The following is a 20688-nucleotide window of genomic DNA, read 5'->3' as shown; positions in this document are numbered from 1 at the left end:
GCCAGTGAAAGTTCCATCAGCCCTACAGTATGTTCCCTCAGCCTTATGTTCCCTCAGCCCTATGTTCCCTCAGCCCTATGTTACCTCAGCCCTATGTTCCCTCAGCCCTATGTTCCCTCAGCCCTATGTTCCCTCAGCCCTATGTTCCCTCAGCTCTATGTTCCCTCAGCCCTATGTTCCCTCAGCTCTATGTTCCCTCAGCCCTATGTTCCCTCAGCCCTATGTTCCCTCAGCTCTATGTTCCCTCAGCCCTATGTTCCCTCAGCTCTATGTTCCCTCAGACCTATGTCCCCCATCCCAAATTAGACCCTATGTTCTCTCAGCCCTATGTTCCCTCAGATGAGTACAGATGAGCTGATATTTTTGCTCCTGTTTGTTTGTTCATTAACCTGTCTGTCTGTCTGTCTGTCTGTCTGTCTGTCTGTCTGTCTGTCTGTCTGTCTGTCTGTCTGTTAATAAACAACTTCAATTTGGGGGAAGTGAAAAACGGGCCACGTCACTGTCTGCATATGCTAATGGTCAATGCCTGTGTGCAGGTGCAGATCAATTGCTCAACCCACTGAGGAGAAACATGGAGAACAGACAGACTGACTGACTGACCGAGGTTTCCCTAATATATAATAGGATAGTATTAAAAGAGGGTGTGGCAATGTCATTTCACAAAAAGTACAACATTTTGAAAACAGAGAAGTTAAACAATATAGACCCAGTCCAGTACATACTTTATAGACGTTACAAAAATGAATGATAATGATTTATTGATAAGCCATAAGCATTTTTACAGTTTAACCCATTAAAAAGCCTGTCAGCAGAACGTACTCCAGTATCAAGTCCGCAATTTTGAGTGGACTTTTGACTTGAATAATGTCCTATATTGTAAACCACAGCTCACACCCACATGTCTGATACGTGTGTCCAATTCCTTCTGCTGCTGTGTGTTATTAAAAGTGTTGCATAACGAGTGCTGACGGTGCCATGTCATTATTTAGACAGCCCATTATTCTGACATCCCGTAACCCCCATGCTACACTGCATGCTACACAGGTTACTACATGCACATTTGAATGGCCAGACAGACAAAAACAAACCTTTAAATGCAGTCCATTTATCATACAATAATAATCATACAAATAATATTAATGTATTATTTTTTCAGTGGAAAACATTTGTTTCTAGTCTGCAGTTTTAGTGTTGTCACAAATATATACGTTTTTTAATCCATCTTAATATTTGCTGCCCTATTGATACTGTACCAACCATGCCTCCACCTACGTATCTTCTTGTTTCTGCATAGTGGATAGTGTGTGCGACACACACACACACACACACACACACACACACACACACACACACACACACACAACCATTTTTACTGCTATTTAGCACCATTTACAGTATATCTAGTGTGAGATCTACTGGCCCACAAATGTCAACATAAAGTTGATGATGAAATTGACCACTTCTGTAACGGATCGCTTCTCTCTTATTTTATCTTTTTGTTATCAGTTTCCTCCCATAACATAAACAAAGGCAAGTAGTGTCAAAATATGAGATAGTTTCATAAGCCATGTGCAGTACAATACTGGTTTGTAAAAAGGGTCTTGCCATAAATTATCATGCTGGGGCCCTTTAATTTGTATTTATTGTATTGTATTTATTTGATTGACAGATGAGCTTTCACTACTTATCATAATTTCTTTAATCACAAATATGAGGGCCGCTGTAATTTATATTCCCAGGCTGACTTTTGTTTCTAGTCCACCCATGACATGAAGTTGGTGATAAAATGTACCACTTCTGTGACTTAGTCATACTTTTTTTTTTTTTAATCTTTTGTCTTCAGTTTTCTCCCATAAAGTGAAAAAATATGTTTCATAAGCCTGTGCAGTACCATATTGTATGGTTTGCAAAACAGACCTAAAATGTACAATTTAGGCATTGAGCATATGCTCTGAATCCAGAGTTATTTACAACTAGAATATTCACAATTCTGGGAAATTGCAAAGTATGGTTGCGCCGACGCCAGTCGCGGGTCGCAGCCGCCGGGACGCGAGGAATACGCCGGGAGTAATACAGTCGGAGGCCGCCTGACGTGCGATTCGATAGTGCCAATCGGATCCTATGTTCGTGATACGTGCTGTTTTGATTTTAGGAAATAGGCCCCTCCCACTAAAGAAATAGGCCCATCCCATAAATGTAATGGGACAATTATAATGTCACGTCACACCTGAGGTCTCTTGCATTTCCTTTTGAGAGGATTGATCACTCCAAAAATCTTGTTTTTGCATGAAACGGTTACATTTTGCGCATTTGTGTGGCCCCTTATAGATCAAAGTGGAAATGCTTTTGGGGATTCGTTGAGTAAACCACAACCAATCTCTTAGCAAAATGATAGCACACGATTCCCAGTGAGACCGGTCAATTTGACATATGGCACGAGTGTGGGAAAAAAAACTGTGGGAGGAGTAGCGCGCCAAAATAAAGTTTATCTAGAATAAAGAAGAAGAAAGTCAGAAGATTACTATAGTCTGGTTTCCCTGTTAGGGCAACCACACTAATAAAGTCGGAAGAGCACTATAGTCTGGTTGCCCTCCACACTAATTAAAGCTGCAAGCAGCGATGAACGGACCCTCGCAGCTCTGTCCACGATACAAGTCTGTATGGCAAACAGCTGAAAAGTACATATAGCTACATAGCTTAAGCAATTACAGCCTGTCCCTATTGGCCGTCTAAGTGTGCCTAGGAAGTTTTGTAGGTTTTTGATGCTGGGTACTGGAGTTATGGCTGTCTCATTTCTTGCAAAGAATAATCTTTGGAATTTCAATAGGGCTTCGCACTGGTGCAGGTCTCTCTCTCTGAGAGAGAGAGAGAGAGAGAGAGAGAGAGAGAGAGAGAGAGAGAGAGAGAGAACACAACCGAAATAGATGAGATAAAGCTGTAAATCTAAACAAAAATAATGAATTCATGCTCAGACCCATTACATCGAAACAAACAGGCAATCATACCTCCAGGCTAATTTCATAACACCTCAATGAGTCACCTTTGGTAAAAACACATAAACAAGTCATAAATTACACTCATTTATCTGTCATCATTTCTCCCCACAGAGTTAATTATTGCATGGAATATTTGTCCTCTGTGAAGGTAAACTAAAGGGATAAACACTCATTTCAAACAAAGGTATGATGATCGCTTCTTTCTTGTCACATCTTGTGTGAATGTTTAGGCTATTCCTTCAGTATGACCTTTGGGGCTTTTATTGACATGCATTACTAAGCTCTTTATATGTGACAAGCAATGTAAAGTTAATAACTGTGACAGCATACAAGTGGGCCCAGGCCCAGGGGCCCAAGAATCAGGGGGGCCTCTAGGAAAATGGTCCAACTGATACCCACTGTTCCAGAGCCTGACCCTTAATTAAATTAAAACTAAATAGGCCCCAATATAGAGAGCCCCCCCATCCAAAAAACGGACTGGAGGACTTTCTCAAGGTCTATGTTGCTTGAAAAATTGCTTGATTTTTGGAAACGATTCAAAACAAACGTTTTTTTTCTTTTACCTGCTTGTTAAACTTCAAGGGAGAATCAAACATCTTACCAAGGTGTTTCACATTGGGTTTAACAAGTGTGGACAGGTTGCCACAGAGACACAGACGGCATTTTAGAAGGGGAGTATGTAAACATTGTTCTAGTTTCTTTGATTCCCAGTATCTAGTGTAGTCATCTCTTCTCATCCTAGTGTGTCCCCTGTTTGTCAGATTAGTATACTTTTCTTTTTTTTTTATCAAACTTTGATATTTTATTGTACAAGAAAAAGCACACTTGAGACCCACTTAAGCCACATTTATTCCAATAGAGTGAGACAGTGCATATTTAATTACAGTAGTAGTGGGGTGGCATATACCTTGACGGCCTACAGAGGTGTTTGAGAGTGTGTAGAGATGGAAGGGTCAGACGGACGGAAGAGAACAATACAATCCAAAATGTCACAATCAAAAATATCTCACTCTTGTTACATGTCTTAACAACACAGCTGATGATACATGAGGAAAAACAACTGAACGGAAACTGTCGGCACTTCGTATAACGACTCGCCGTGACCAGCTGTCGTCTTTTTACAGCCGTGAGAAACCTGCGCGCGTGCACACACACACACACACACACACACACACACACACACACACACACACACACACACACACACACACATACACACACACACACACACACACATACACACACACTAGCACAAGTTCATTTGGAAAGTGAGATACAGCAGGTGTGTGATCTGATCTCCTCTGGACTTCCCGGGTTCCTGAATTCTCCTCGTTTCTCAAACACAAGGTTTTTTTTAGGGCTGGAGAGGTCATACAGATGAGGAAAGGAACATTCTTTAGCCATGGGTTGCGGGGGAGAAGCCAGCTGGTCTGATCTTCATCTCGGTGAAGGGGATGGACGAGTCTTTGCCCTTCCAGTCTATCCAGACCACGCCCTGCACCATAACACAAAACAGTTGAGAAATTACCATTTGGAGACTATACAGCTTTTAATTTTTTTACTTAAAGGATCCCCCAGTTTGACATGCATGAGGCGACAGAGCCCCATTTCATACGATTTTTGGGACCCCACAAATCCTCAGTGTTCATTTAAGGGTAGGGTAAGTGATTTTATTTTGTTAAAATAAGTGTTAAATAGCTCTATGTTCTGATACTACTCATTGCTACAGAGTAAATGGTGCATTTATATAGCAGGGGCCTCCCTGACTCTCCAGCTCTTTAGCAAACAGAACAAGCATTTTCAGGTCAGGATACCAACTTTATCCAATCAGGAGCGAAAACTCATACCGGATAAACAGGTGCATTTGGAAGTGTTGACACAAATAAATGAGCAGACATACAGTAAGTTGGAACTAACACTATCAAATTGAAGCTGATAAGTGGGTACTCTCTCCTGATTGGCTGAAATGTGGCAACCCACCTACAAATGTATTTTCTGTTTATTAAAAAGCTGGAGAGACTGAGAGACCCCTGTTAATGAACAAACACTCTATAGTAATAATAGCCATCAGAATATAGTAGTGCTTTAACCTTTTAACAAAAAACTTTTCGTTTTAACCAAAAAATATCACTTACCATACCGTTAGATTTACAGACTTGGCCATTGGTCCCTAACTGTCAGTCTTTTAGCTCAGGGATTAACAACGTTTTTCAGGCCAAGGACCCCCTTAGCCGAGAGAGATGAAGCAGGGACCCTCACTACATATTGGATTCATGTTTAATGTGTGTTTTCAGACACTTAACGACTCTCAATAATTTGTAAACTTGACCTTTGGCTCAGACTATAGTACTCTTCCGACTTTATTATTCTAGATAAACTTTATTTTGTCCCGCTACTCCTCCCACAGTTTTTTTTTCCTAATTTCGTTCCATATCATGTCAAAATGACCGGCTTCACCGGGAATCGTGTGCTATCATTTTGCTAAGAGATTGGTAACATATTTTAATTGATATTGATTTATTAGTGCATTAAATTTCCCCATCCACTTTAATGCGAAAATGAAAAAACTCCCATTCAAGCATTTTTTTCTCAGAAACCGTAAGGGCTACAGTTAGACTTGGAGGGGAGGTTCATAATTTAGTGCAAAATTATAAAAGAAATATTTACACCAGTCGGCCTCATGGTGGCGCTATAACAGCCCACTTTACCTTTTGGCCAATAACTCTTGAACCATAGGTCGTAGAATAAAAATCTTTTTTTTCCCTGGATTCCTTGGGCCATGACGCAACCCTATATAGGCCACGCCCATTTGCGTCAGGGTGGATTTTCCGCCATTTTGCATTTTCTTCAAAACACACTTTTAGCTCCTCCTCCCACATATTTTGTCCAAATTTCACAAAAATCGGTACACATGATCTCTGGACCCATGCAATAAACATCTCCAAGCGGAACTTTGATAGTCCATACCATTCGTCCGTAAATGGCTTCCAAAATTAGCGGGAGGGGCCTGTTTTACAAAAAAGCCCAAAAATCGAAACGTCCAGTCAATCCCAAATTTGAATCACATGTCAAGGGTGGTTTACTCAACGAATCCCCAAAAGTGTTTCTACTTTGATCCATAGGGGGTGCCACAAATGCACAAAATGTAACCGTTTGATGCATAAACATTATTTTGGGGGGGATCAATCCTCTCAAAATGAAACGCAAGTGATCTCAGGAGTGACGTGACAACGTAATTGTCGCAGGCTCCGACAGTATTCCTCCCAGCGTAATCCTCGAGTCCCGGCGGCCGTGACTTGCGTCGGCCCAACCACACTTATCAATTTCCCAGAATTGCGAATATTCTAGGTGGGTCTGCTCTTTTGTCCCTCTACAGCAAACCTCTTCACCGAAAATAGCCGATCTACAAGCTCAGCGATGCGTTGTTAGCTTGTAGATCTGCTATTTTGCGGTTCCCCGCAGAATACTGTAGATTGTTCATGTAAACATGTACCTGATTGTTGCTGTTCATGTAACTATGTACCTGATTGTTGCTGTTCATGTAACTATGTACCTGATTGTTGCTGTTCATGCCGTGGAGGCCATTGAGGTTGGTCTTGTAGCAGTTCTTGTACCACCAGCCACCCATGTAGGCCCTGGCACAGTGGATGCCCAGAGGGTCCGGGTCCTTGTCCCGGGTGGAGAATGGACGCCCGTTATGGTACTTCATAGAATCGCCTAAAGCACAGCAAAATTATCAGACACAGGGTGTAAATTATACAGGCACAGCTGAATTCACCTTTTATCCAATAGTAAACAAAACGTACTTGAGGAAAATATATTTGTGAGTATGTTCGCACAAAATGCAAATATTAAACGCCATTTTTATATGGAGCGATGTAGATCTTTGTATTTATTTATTTTTTGCTTCCACCCCGAGAATAAAGATCACCCTGTATAAATGAGGCATCGACTACTGTATACATGTATGAATAGAATCACCTAAAGCACAGCAAAATGAAAACTGCATGCATTTCCTGCATAAGAAACGTTATTCGTTTCTTATGCAGGAAATGATCAGACACAGGCACTGCAGAACTCTCCTTTTATCCAGTAGTAAACAAATCATACTTTAGGCCCTTTTTGTGCAATTCATTTAATATATTTGTGTCATCATGAGTATATTCACACAAAATGTGAATATTAAACAGCGATAAAGCATTGTCATTTTGATATGGAGCAAGGTTGTTGTTTTTTTACTTGCGGCCTGAGAATAAAGGCATCACTCTGTATAAATGAGGCATCGAATACTGTATATGAATAGTTTTGATGCTAAACATTCGGCGGCAATTTCACATTTTGGGGCGGTTTATTCATCACGCCCCATGGTGTGTAAAGACCTTTAGAATAAATCAAAAGTAAAGTTACAAGCTGCACCAGGACAGATGCTATAATGTAACTGCACCTGCTGTTCCGGTGTAGCCGGAGAGCGCGAGGGCGTAGTGACGGTCCTCCGAGTCCACGGTGAAGTTGGCGTAGTGGGCGTAGACGGTGTCTGGTCCTGACGTCATGTCCACCCTCAGACTCACGGCGCCCATGGTGGTCAGGTTGTGCAGCAGCCCGTTTCCTGATGGTGGAATGGAGAAAAAAGTCGCTTGAATTGAATTTTGTTTGTGGAACGACTGTAGGAAACACTCTTAACAGTAGAGATGTACCGGTACCGTTATTTTCCTTCCCGATACCGAGTACAGATCAGATACCAGTGTGTAATTTAAACAAATCTAGGCAGGTCCCGGGACTATCTGGGTCTATCTGGGACTACCTGGGTTCCTTGAGGTGGTTCCAAATGGACCCTTACAGGTCTGTAACTCTGAGAGTGTACAAATGGAACCAATTGGACCCTTACAGGTCTGTAACTCTGAGAGTTATGAGGGTCCTTGAAATTAAAACGTTTGAGAACCACTGATCAAGGAATAAATAAAAATGCGATTAATAATTGTTACAGTACAATGCAGCTACAAGTTAGTAAAATAATAATATAAATAGTACAGAAAGAGTATAAAACAGTCATGCAACATCAACTGAAGCATTCAAAATATGAATAATATGTAAATGGTACATAATCATGTGATAAATGAAGTGGTATCGGATCGGCATAGACTGACATACTAATTGGATCCTACAAGTTAGGTGTTATAGTGTACTGCATCATCATTGACAAGCATTTCTTGTTTTGTTTTTTTTAACAGAGGATGTAATAAGAATCCGGACGAGCCCCCAACTGTACCGAGCCAGAACTCTTCACTGATGTTTCCAAAACCAGTGGTGTATTCACTCCAGGTTCTGTAGAAATCTGTTTTTCCGTTCATCCTTCTCTGGAACACCTAGATAATGATTGCAAAACAACAAATTAAGACACTGTACAAACTAAACATACTCCTTATCAACAATAACATTGCTAAATCTTATTTAGCTTGCCACTACTTTTTAGAAGCAGCACTTACACAGTGTTTTGGTTCTTTTATGCAAGGAGACTGTTTACAATGTGTTAATTATCTCTGCCAGGCCCAGAGGTAAGGTGGGATATTTAGTTTTCACCTCTGTTTGTCCGTTTGTCTGTGGGGCTGCCGGTCGGATCGGGCTCAAACCATAATCAAATATGAAGGCATAAGTCACAAGATGACAGACGCCATAGACTTGCCCAAATATGGAGTTCCACCAGGGCTGGCAGAGATATTCTTTCTTAATGTATGCTCTGTAAATCGGGATATACACAGGTGCGCTCCATCGAGTGCACCTTTCTAGTTGTTGTGTTGTTTTATTCAGGACACCAAAACCGAATGCACTGGGGATCGGAACCCCCAGGGTGGTCCCCAAATTATTTTGGGGGGTCCCCAGATGATTAGCTTAATGTGCAGCATTGTTTTCTCACTCAACAGTAAACAAACCAACATACAGTATAAGTGTATACAGGGTATCTGCACATTTCTAAAGTTACAATTTAGTGACTATTAAGACCTTTTTAATAACAGATTGGCCAAATTGTCAAAATAATAATACATAAGAAAGAGGCAAACATTGTGAAAATACCCGATCTACAAGCTTGTTGTGAGCTTGTATTCCGGCTATCAAACCAATTGTAATGCCTACAATTCCAAGTGCTTTTCAGGGTGGGGGGTCCCCAGTTCAAATATTATTATATTTGGGGGGTCACAGCCTGAAACGTTTAGGAACACTAGATGAGCTTCCTCACTGTCCAGCCGCCTCCGTCTGTCTCCATGTCACAGTAGACCCTGACAGGGCCTCCCTCTCTGCCGGACGGGAAGATGTCCACCTCTCCTGACTGCAGCGCTCCGTTCAGCAGCTCCTGAGCACACTCCGTGGGGAAGGGGAAACGCAGCTTCCCTGCAACATGACAGTTGGTATATAAGTTAGAGCTCCGCTACTCTACGGCACGCTAAGAAAGAATCACAATGAGGTTTATTGCCGCGTCACTTGCCAAAAATAACACATTTTCAACTACACTTCACTTCACACTTCATCTGCATTGCACCTACTTGTCTTGTTTTCAGCGAGCGACTTTGGTCGTATAAATGATTAATTATTAAAATATTACTTGTATCCAATCCAATCCACTTTATTTATAGCGCACATTTAAAATAACAGCATTGCACCAAAGTGCTGTACACTCAGTAAACAAATATATACTAAAAATACTAAGAGTAAAACAATAAACAATACATGGGGGGGGGGACACACACTAGAGGGTGCAACACATAGACACATTGCCTAACGGAAACAGCTTGAGACGCTCTGAGATGGGATGGAAGCGCGTTCCACAGTTCTGAAGAAACAGAACTGTGATCTATCCAGAAATGACTGTTCAGTAGACCTCAAGACCCTTGGGAGGTTTTTGGGAGGTAGAGGCTCTGATATGTGTGCATTGGGTGCCAACCCATTTAAAGACTCCTATAATCATGTACCTGTGATGAACTCTGTGGTGATGATAGAGGTGTAGTGTCCATCTCTCTCTCCTTGGACCAGAACAAAGTACTTTGACATTGACAGCAGACCTGTCAGCTTATACTCTGTGATGGTGGACTCCAACGTCACCTCCTGAACACACGCACGCACGCACACACACACACACACACACACACACACACACACACACACACACAGACACAGACACAGACACACACACACACACACACACACACACACACACACACACACACACACACACACACACACACACACACACACACACACACACTTATTAATTATTAAACCTACAATACATCGTCACCCTCTTCTGGCGGAGCGAAGTAACTGCTACAATGTCTGAACTGCAATAGTTGGTGGCACATTTAGTGTCCAATCTGACTCAAATAACTTTACTGACATTGTCAACCAGTATGTGTCCTAACCAGACACCACACCAGGGTCTAAATGTCACAGTGGAAGAGTATAGGAGACCACCTCCAACCACTGACACATGTGCTGGTTCTCATTTATTAACAGTTTTAAAATGTGTTATCCGTTCAACAACAAAAAATCCCGGATTGTAGCTTTAACATTCAGACTTAACAGGGGATGATAACCCTAGGCTGATTTTGTAGTTTCTTTTCTAGATCAGGATAGAAAACTACAGCAGGGTAAAACATGGAAGGCTGCATACAGTTGACCTTATAGTACACCGTGATGTACTATAAGTTACAGCTGCAGCTAATCAGATTAATAATGGGCGTGTTACTGTAGATGTAGGTGTGTGAATCATAGGTATAGAAACCTAGATACCTCATTGGCCTCTGCAGTTCATTGGAGCGACCTGTATCGCGGCCGCCATGTTTGGCAAGGCACGCTTCCTGACTACTGGCCAATCACAGCACATATTTTCCGGGACTTGTCAGAATCTAGCTGTATAAACATTTCCTGTTATATTTTTATACAATTAGATTCTGCCAAGTCCCGGAAAGGACGCGCTGTGATTGGCCAGTAGTCACTTTGAGAGGCAGTTTAGTTTGCCTTCCCAAAAATGGCGCCCGCAGATACAGACGCCCCAGAGTCGGAGGAGGTGTCTACCTTTATATGTCTATGGTGTGAATGAGCAAGCATTGACCAGTGGAACACCCATGGCCCTGGGCACGCCCATGTCTAACACGACCATTATTGATTTTATTAGCTGCAGCTGCGTTGCTTACTAGTCTGCCTTGTTTGTTTTTTTATCTGCCGCAGTTTTGGACCTCAAGTGGAAAACAAACTAAGGGTAAGTGTGAATGTTCAGATGACTCTCTGACCTTGGTCTCTTCCCCTGCTACCTGGTACGTCACTCTGTAGCTATGGAAAGGAACAGCAGTTGCTCTCCATGCGATCACCGCAGAGCGAGCAGACACCTCGCTGGCTTTAACCGCTGCGGGACACAATATTAAGCAGTTAGTTCAACTAATAGTCGTACAGATTGTTTTTCCCAAAATGTTCAGGTTGTCCCTTGTCATAAGAGAACTGCCTTTGGGGACACTTCAAGAGTGTGGGGCCCCTGACAACATCATACACCACAGTGTATGCCCAATCCTTAATGATCACACAAATCTATAAACCGTGGCATCAACAACAACAACAAATTTGACATGTTTTCAGCTGTAAATAGTTGCATCTGACACATCTTTAAAGGGTCTTTGTTAACTACAGGCCCATGTTAAGCCATGTTTGTTGTTCACCATTAGCAGTAGTGAAGGTGGTAGAGATGGACGTGCTCTGCAGGCTGTCCTTCTGGCTCAGGGCTTTGACGGTGTACAGAGTGCCTCTCTGCAGGCCTCTCAGGTGGTGTTCCACCGAGTTCCCAGACACCATCACAGTCACCGTCACGTTGGGAGCTGCAGAGTGTGGGGAGGGAGATCAAAACAAAGAAAGAGGTCGATCTCAAACACAATTCATACTACCATCGCAGGCACAATGTTGTTGGCTGCCGAAAATAGCCAAGTTCACAACGTGTCACAGACACAATGCGTTGTGAGCTTGTTGTTCGGCTATTTTCAGTCCGTGACACCATCGTGCATAATTGTATCATGGGCCCTTTCTAATTTAAAGGCATTTCTTCATGTAAGGGTGGAATAGTGGTAGGATTGTGGGATATCGCTAAAACACTTCACTCACTCTTTGAGGACTCGTAGCTGATGATGAAGCGGTCTACCTTCCCCAGACTGGGGGTCCATTGTAGCACAGCCCTAGTGTCTGTGATGTTGACCACTTGGAGATGCGTTGGAGGGGCGGGCACTGCAATCAGGAAACATGACATGTTACTGTCTTGAAGTTCTTCCATGTGTGTCACTGTCACTGCTCAGTGTGTGTTGGAGTTTTATGACAACCACACATTATCACAATATATACAACTATACAAAAAGTTATGAATTATTGAATGTACTGTAGGGCTATCAGTACATTGTGTGCGCTCATTTCCCAATATATACCCTAAAAACATATGTATTTGAACCACTTTCAGTCTAGCGTAGTTTTTCTGTGTTTTTTCACAACTTTTCCATAATAGCCAATCTTGATCGGCTATTTTCTCTATTTTTGAAAATGTGTGCAAGTATCACATAGGGCATAAGTAGTTAAACTTTTTGATTTGGCATTAGTAAATAAAAGTAAACATTTACAGAGTGATAAGAGTTGATAACCCATGTTATAGAGGCTATTTAGCATGGACATGAATACAGGTGTGTGTTGAGATTTCACTTGACCTTTGGTGTGCCACAAATAGTTTTAAAACCACTGAGCTAACTCATGCCAAATGGCTTTGGGAAAGTGCATAAAAGAGACCATAAGGCACACTAAGGTAAGGTGATGAAATGACAAAACAGGACTGATCCCTGAAGGGGAATTGAGTTGCTACAACTAGCAGGAGAAAGATCTGCATAGACCACTATGGAAGGGTTAACCAATTAGGCCTACCTGTGGTGATGGTGGAGGTGAGGGCATCACTCTGGATCTTGCCCTGAGTGACAGTAACACTGACCATGTAGGAGGCCCCAGCAGACAGCTGGGACAGAACCACATGGGACTGCTGTGGGTCGACGGTCACAAAGCTGCTTTGGCCTGCATGATTGGGGGATATGCACACAGCGTCGCAAATATCACCAATAAGCTACTTACTGCAGTGTCAGTACATCATTGTTTTTACACTAAGTAATGTGATCAATGCTGGCAGGTACTATTTAAATCTCATATAGCCCTGTTTGGACCAATTATTACCCTTTTACGCACATCGTATCTAAAAAGTAAAGGTAGTCCGAGACCCTTACAAATGATTGCAAAATAGTCGGAAAGAAAAATGTAACCGACGGGTTGAAACAGACGTTTAAATCGCTTATTTAGTCAGCCTGCTCCATGTTTTCCCATTCAACCCCCGACCACAGGTGTCAGCACTGCTGCCAATTTGGCTGCAATGGGGTTGACATGGGGTTGACATTGGGAAAACATGGCACAGGCTGCCTAAATAAGCGATTTAAACGGCTGTTTCAACCCGTCGCTTAAATTTGACTTTCGGTGACTTCCGCCGGGTGCAACCTCCGCCGGGGCTTGAAGCAGCGGATCCTCATTTCGGAGCTATCGTGGAGAGTGAGGTTCCAAACGGGGCTATAGAGCTCATATAGGTATGAGGTAGTTGTGACAGACCTGTGACAGAGTGAGTGTAGGTGATCCTGAAGCCTGTGAGCGTGGTCTTTGGTTTGGTCCAGGACACAGCCAGAGAAGACTCTGTCACATTGCTGAACACAAGCTCTGTGGCAGGCTCAGGTCCTGGTGTGAGAAAGAGAGAAAAGAAGGTGGTATGAACTAGAGTGGATTCAACTTCACATGTCTACATAAAGTTCTGCAAGAAACTATCTCTAAATAAACAAGTAGTTTTTGAAAGATTAACTTTTATGATCGCTATGATTACCTGTCATCACGGTCACTCTATGAATCTTGGACCTTCGTGCGGCGGCAACACCGTATATGTGCAGAGAATAGCGGGTCAGGGGACGGAGGGAAGTGAACTCCACAGAATGCTCAGTTCCAGGAACAATCACAGAGAATCTCTTGCTCTCGGCTTTACCTCTGGTGGCGGGAACTTTAGTGGTGGAAGTGGTAGCGTTGTTGCTGTTGCCGTGTACCTGGACATCGGTGGCATTCTTGGCTGTGCCTGCCTTGTCGTCAAGAAGTCCTTCCTCTACCTCCTCTTCTTCGTCTTCTTCCTCTTCCTCGCCCTCTGCTCTGTACTCCCTTCTGTTCACGGTGAAGGAGTTGAACATGTCCTGCGGGGCGGACCATGATAGAGTGAAGGTGTAGGAAGTGATGTTTGTGACCTTGACAGAGCCAAGGCCGGTAGCTGGTGCTCTCTTGGTGGCGTCACTTGTTGAATTCACTAGATACTGACTCCTCTGTACGCCTTTCCCTTTCCCAGAAGCTGTCTTCTCAGCCAAGGTGGACTGTTCAAAGGCCTCTTTCCCTGATCTGGTCTTGTTGTTGGATGCTCCGGTAACCTTGGTCAGAATGGTCAGGACTTTAGCCGTACCATTGGATTTCTTCACCACACTCTGAGTCACGTTGATTTGAGGTTGGTCTTTTAGTTGGCTGGTTCTAGCATTGGCTTTATCTGCAGCTCCCTCTTTAACTAGTTTGACATCAGTTTTGGAAAACGTTTTAGCAGTCAGGACTGTGGTTTTGCCTTTGCGGGCCTCCTCGTGCTTTCTGCCCTCGTGTTTCAAGAGAACCTGGCCAACGGTTGTGCGGACGGTTGTTCTGCCACTTGCAGAATCTTTAACAGTTGTTTTGCTAACAGAGGCTCCCTGATTTGCTTGTGTTTTAATGAGACCCACTTTTACATGTGTGGCTTTCTGTTTGGTGTCGACCTCTGTGGCCTTCTTCTGGTCCTTCTTCTGTGTGGTATCCCTGATGGCGTTGCTTTCCTGGTTCACCTGCAGTGTCATGGAATCCACGGTTACCTTCTCTTTCGCAATTTCTGGAATTGAACAGAGCAGAGGTTGGGAGAAGAAGATACATGGGATTATATAAACCTGTCTAATAGCCCTCCCCGGCTCTACCATGTTCCAGTGCATTTGGAAGCTACAAATGAACACTTACTTTTGTTACAGTCGACTCCAGGGGCACATTTATTGCAGTCTGGACCTATGAATCCATGCTGGCAGACACATTTGCCCTTGTCACATCTGCCATTGCCACTGCACTCATTTGGACAGTTGAGTGAGCACGGACCTTGGCACAGACAAAAGGAAACTTGATAAGAGAGGTTGCTTATGAACCAAAGAGAACTGTGGATCATGTCAGGCATAAACCTTCCTCTTTAATGTGTGTATGCGTATTAAATAATTAACAATGAATAAAAAAAATCATACATTTCATCTTCAGGGTGGACATCTCTTTTTCAAGCCTTGCCACGCGTCCTTTGAGCGCGGCCATCTCCCCCAAGCAGCTCCCTGTGCAGGATCCAGGCACCAGGCTGATCTTATGTGTCATCACCAGAGGAGCGCCAGGCTTCAGCTTGATCTCCTGCTCCTTGGTCTGGCTGGGGTCAAAGCCACTTATCACCACCTGGATGGGCTGCACTGGGGCTGGCTTGTCTTTGGCCACCGCAGTCTGGTTGGCGGAGGAGGCGTTGGCCTTGTCTTTGGTGGTCCTTGTGTCTGGCTTTGTCTGGACCTGACTAACTGTGGCTGTGCTCTTGTCTTTGCTGACGGGCTTGTCTTTGTTCGTCTTTGTTTCATCGGTTGTAGGGGACTTGGCGGCAGCCGTCTGGCTGGCTTTGTCTTTGTTGATTGCTGTGCCGCTCGCTGTAGCAGCCTTCAAAGGAGTTGAGTGAACTGTCTGGACCACTGTGGGAGTGTTCTTGTCTTTGACAGTTTTCTGGACGCTGGTCGCTGCAGGCCTTGAGAGAGCGGTTTGAATCACTGTTGCCATGGGCTTGCTTTTGGTGGTCTTTGCTGCGTTGACCACTGGAGGTTTTTGGTTGGTGGCTGGGGTGGCTGAAACGGTCTGATTAACTGTGTTTGGCTTTGGGGTGGCCCGAGGGGTCTGTCTGGCAAGAGTCACAGTGGTTTTTGGTTTAGTGAGGGTGAGCGCGACGTTGGATTTGGTCATGTCACTTCCTGTGGAGTCTCTCCTTTCATTGGCCGGGGTTTGAAGGGAGGGGAATGGGGTGAGCAGGAGGAGAAGGCCTAGAGTAAACAACATTTTCACCGGCCAGTAGTAACCTGAGATGGAACAGCCTTTGGAAGATGTGTATGTACAGTATGCTGTAGGGAAAGTATGAACTCCTCCCTCAGAGACCAGGAGGTTAGGTCCTTTCCTAGGAAAAACAAGAAGTTGAAGATAAATTGCTGCTCAGATGATTGCTTAACTTTTATTACAAGCCACTGAGGAGGTTTGGCTGTGCTGTTTTCACACACCTAAGATTCCATTAATATATAAAACACAGCTGTACGTTATCCACAATGGATATTTCTATGATAGCATACTACAATGTTTGTTGCACGTTATAGATCAAGATCAGTAATTAAAAGAACATTATTTGTTCATACTTCTTTCTCTGCATCACGCTGAAATGAACCACTGATGTTGGTGTACTGTAGATGATGTTCAGTATATACAATTTTAGCAGATAAAAACAAAAAAGCATATATAAAAGCGTATATATAGTATACTATATATACTGCTGAAGTCAACTATGGAGGTTCATTGAATGGCCTGGCAGGGTCAATGAAACCTCAGTGAAGCTGGCACCAACCACGTATGCCCTTTATACTTTGCCATACGGCAAATATGAAAAATCGCCTATCTGTTATTATTTATACTTTTGAAAAATACATACATTCGAAAAACTGAAGAATTGTGTGGCGAAACATATTTATAAAAGTTGCTCTAAATGGAGAAGGCCAGGCAGGAAGGAAAAAGGCTGACTGGTGCCTGTGCTGTGGAGAGGCTGTTGGCTGTCAGAAGACAGAGTGTGCAGAGCGCTAACAGAGCCGTACTGTACGGACCGCTGGGACACTGTATGTCTTTGACTATACAGACCCACAGTTACATAATCCTCTGCACCCGCATATCATGAAACCGCTGGGAGAAATATGTTGCCGTCTCGGTCCTTAAATCTCTCAGGGAATTAAATAAATCGGGTAGTATGTTGGAGATCCATGAAGGAACTCCTAACATCTAGCAAGCAAATATTTTCTGAGCCCACGCATGCAGGGGGTTGTTTATGTTAATTGGGCTTAATGGCTAATTCAGTTTTACGAGTGAATTTACAGTGAGTCACCCTTTGCTTCACTTTACGGCTGGAAATGGACAAACTACCACAGTGATTGGTATATGGAATGTGAAAGATAATAATCAAATTTCAAATCAAATCAAATAAGGTCAAAATTACAATTGCTGAAGCATAATATATTGCAACAAACATAAAACTATAAAGATTGTTACCTCGCACCCAATTAAGTAAGTAATTATGTAGAAACAGTGCTTTTGGATAAATAAAACTGGATTCAAAGTATTGTCCCCTTCCTATTACAGAATATTAAGTCGGAGTCTAATTTGTTATTCACATCTGTCTAATTTGTCATAATTTATCCAAAAATATTACTGTTATCTGGCCACAAGCAATCTACACTACACCACACAGTAAAATCCTCTGTGTTGATTTATCCATTTGTAACTCAGAGAGTTACAGTTGACACTGAGGGATTTATACTGTGTAACTACAGCAGATCAGTGCATTGATTCAGTTGATCAGTATTACTATACTATAACACATACTGTATAATAGAAAAGATCATTAACTCACCTGGATAAGGATTGTCTTCCCCCTCTTGACTTATACTTGTCTTTCTGTCTATCTGCACATTGCTCCCTCCATCTGACAGGGACAGCTCTTAGACGTAGACGTGCTGGAGACTGACGAGGAGAGGAGAGGAGAAAGGACCACCACTAGAAAGGAGGCGAGTGATAAAGTCTGCTCCTACTTAAGGACCCCCCCCCCCTCCTCCTCCTCCTCCTCCTCCTCCTCCTCCACCCTTCTGGTTCCCAACTCTCTGCTTCATGCAGCCACCACAGAAAATATTTGTATTGGACAGGTAAGAACAGTGGCATTTCTGCATAGATTAGCACTCTGTCCGAATGTAATCCTCTGCAGTAAATGTGATTTACAGTAGAGACAATTAATTATTATTTTTTTTTTAATTTGGGGGGGGGGGGTTGTAGTGCTTCCGCAGAACATGGGTTGTAAATTCAATCACATACGTAGTTTGATTATTATTCTCAAAGCAGTGATTTGCTTTTAACACATTAATGCGTTGTCTGTTTGGAGTCAATAGTGTTTCATAAAATGCACAGTCATAGCTGAGTGGGTATAAAGAGGCCGCCTGGGAATTAATCAGAAGGTCACCGGTTCAAAACTTGACTTTCAAAGTGCCCATGAGCAAGACAATAAAACCAATAACTTCTCCCCGGCCACTGCATTAGCCACTTAAGCCAACTTGTTTTTTTCACCTTTCCAAAATATGCAGATCTACAAGCCCCAGAAGGGCTCACAATGTGAGCGTGTAGACTTGTTACGTTATGAACATTTTTGGAATATAATTTCGCTTAGTGGAATGTTTGGGGAATGTCACGTTCTGTTGGGGAAAAAAAAACTGCACGACATGCATACGTGTTTCACTCAACAATGTTTTGTCACAGAACATGAACATGAACATGAACAGCATGAATCCACTGGGTACGGCCTGTATCAGTTGGGAGTTACGTGACTAACACCTTTAGGGGCAGCTTTTTTGATTGAATAAAGCCCTTAGTCTGCGAACCATGATTCAGCTGGAACACATACCTTCACACCACAGGTATTCACCAGCGGCCCTGGCGGACAGGAACCTCTCCTCCATATGAATCGGCTGTTTGTTGGAGCTAATGAGATGTAACTACGTGGGAGTTATGTAAGTGACCAAATATCCAGCAGCCTTAACGGATGCTCTATGAAGGGCGTTGCGTCTTGGACCCAGCGGCCACCCACCAGCCCACCTTTTGTAGACCACATGAAGATAAGTACACTCTGCTCATGCATACTGTACAGTACGTGTACACACACGCACGCACGCACGCACGCACGCACACACACACACACACACACACGCAGGCACTCAACCCTGAAAACATGTGCCAGCCCACATGGACACTGACACGTACACTATGCACGCACGTGTCCAAACACGCATATGCATGCACAGATGTGCCCATCTTTGGCGCGCACGCTCACACCTCTCACCTGTCCAAACGTTATTCATAGCGCCATACGGCAGAGCCAGCTTCATTTAGTCTCTCTTCGGTGGTGTTTTGCTTTATTTACTTTCTTGTATCTTTTCATCACGTTTGATTTCCAGCCACGCAGCTGTTGACAGAAGCTGCCCCCCTGTAAACTTTGTGACCCGCGCTAGAAAGTGGAAAAATACTGGAAAACAATGTGTCCTATCATGTCCCCTACAGGCATGATAAGGTAGTGCATCAAGATTAGCCCCGCATTCGCATCTCGCTGGGTCTGTGACGCGAGCGACGTGCCAAGTACACTTCACGCCGAGATGAAACGGCACAAAGAGCACTTGTCACTCCGGTGCGGACTTCAGAGTGGGTGGTCCCATCTCATTAGCGCCTCCATCTGGTGGCGGCCTCGAGGAGCAGCTCCGCCCTCTCCCTCCCACCCCTCGCTACACCACGGACGGACCACCATCACACCGCTGACCCTGCCTTGGCCTTTAGAAAAATGGCGGGTGTCAGAACCTTCGACGGTCACATACAGAACGTTACGCGGCGCACAGATTTCTACGCGGTCGGTCACACGTGTTTCAGTCTTTTGGCCATAATTCACAGAAGAATGATTTGTACTGTACTTACTAGCTGGGAATAATGGAGGATGTATTTCCCGGATATTCACATTTTGGGTTCCTTTATCAACTGCTCATGTTTTACCATAAGCTCTTATATCTATCAAAGGATTTTGTCATCATTTTGACATACCGGTAAACATGACATGCAGCAGCATTATTATTGGGCACTCAGTTTAAATAGAAATCTAGTAATTTATAAAGAATCATGACGGTGAGAAGGTTTACTGTAGGCTACATATTGCCTTCCTCGTGTAAGCACAATAGGAGACCATTTACAAGCTCCGCTTACCGCGGGGATAAAAGGTGCTTACACACACACACACACACAAAAAGAAGAAGTGACGAACGTTGTGACGCGCTGACGGTGTCGGCTAAGGTCTCCTGAGCCGAGAAGTGTGATGTTGAAGGCAGCGGACTGGCCTGCCCCCTTTATTGATTCAAATTTAATGAGAAGTCTAATGGTAAAGGCTGAAACAGTGCGGGCTTTGAGCGAGCCTGTGATTAAAGTGATGGTCGCTCCTCCGCGTTGCTTACGTTGGACTTGGCTTCACAGATTAGAATAATACACGCACATAAGCCCCGGCCTGTTCCAGCCTGCTCAGCCCCATAGCCCACTGCCCCCACCTCACATTGCCTCCTTCTCATTATAATGGCTGTCTTTAGGGTTACCTGTATACTGGATACATACTGTATGGTACCTTTAGTATCCTCTAAAGCACTGATTATTGACCCTTTTTCATGCATTTTGCATGCATTAATTAGGCCACAGACCCCCATTTGATTCA

The 20688-nt window shown here is 43.5% G+C and overlaps 1 protein-coding gene across 1 annotated transcript; it reads right to left on the bottom strand.

The window, feature by feature from the left end:
• Positions 1 to 3827: 3827 nt before the first annotated feature.
• On the bottom strand, positions 3828 to 17949 carry tnxba (tenascin XBa). The gene is made up of 16 exons (XM_084052978.1): positions 17815 to 17949; positions 15374 to 16323; positions 15102 to 15233; positions 13918 to 14979; positions 13653 to 13775; positions 12930 to 13073; positions 12132 to 12251; positions 11696 to 11851; positions 11276 to 11388; positions 9959 to 10091; positions 9229 to 9380; positions 8263 to 8359; positions 7441 to 7602; positions 6550 to 6713; positions 4202 to 4491; positions 3828 to 4131 (listed from the first exon to the last, which is right to left on the bottom strand). Exons 2-15 carry the CDS (start codon positions 16206 to 16208, stop codon positions 4393 to 4395), a joined length of 3492 nt encoding a protein of 1163 aa, XP_083909104.1. The 5' UTR covers positions 16209 to 16323; positions 17815 to 17949; the 3' UTR covers positions 3828 to 4131; positions 4202 to 4392.
• Positions 17950 to 20688: the final 2739 nt, after the last annotated feature.

Source organism: Gymnoscopelus microlampas (assembly GCF_963454915.1).
Source record: "Gymnoscopelus microlampas genome assembly, chromosome: 3".
NCBI classification, from domain to species: Eukaryota; Metazoa; Chordata; class Actinopteri; order Myctophiformes; family Myctophidae; genus Gymnoscopelus; species Gymnoscopelus microlampas.
The sequence above is the reverse complement of the archived record's forward strand: the minus strand, read 5'-3'. Positions and strand labels throughout refer to the sequence as shown.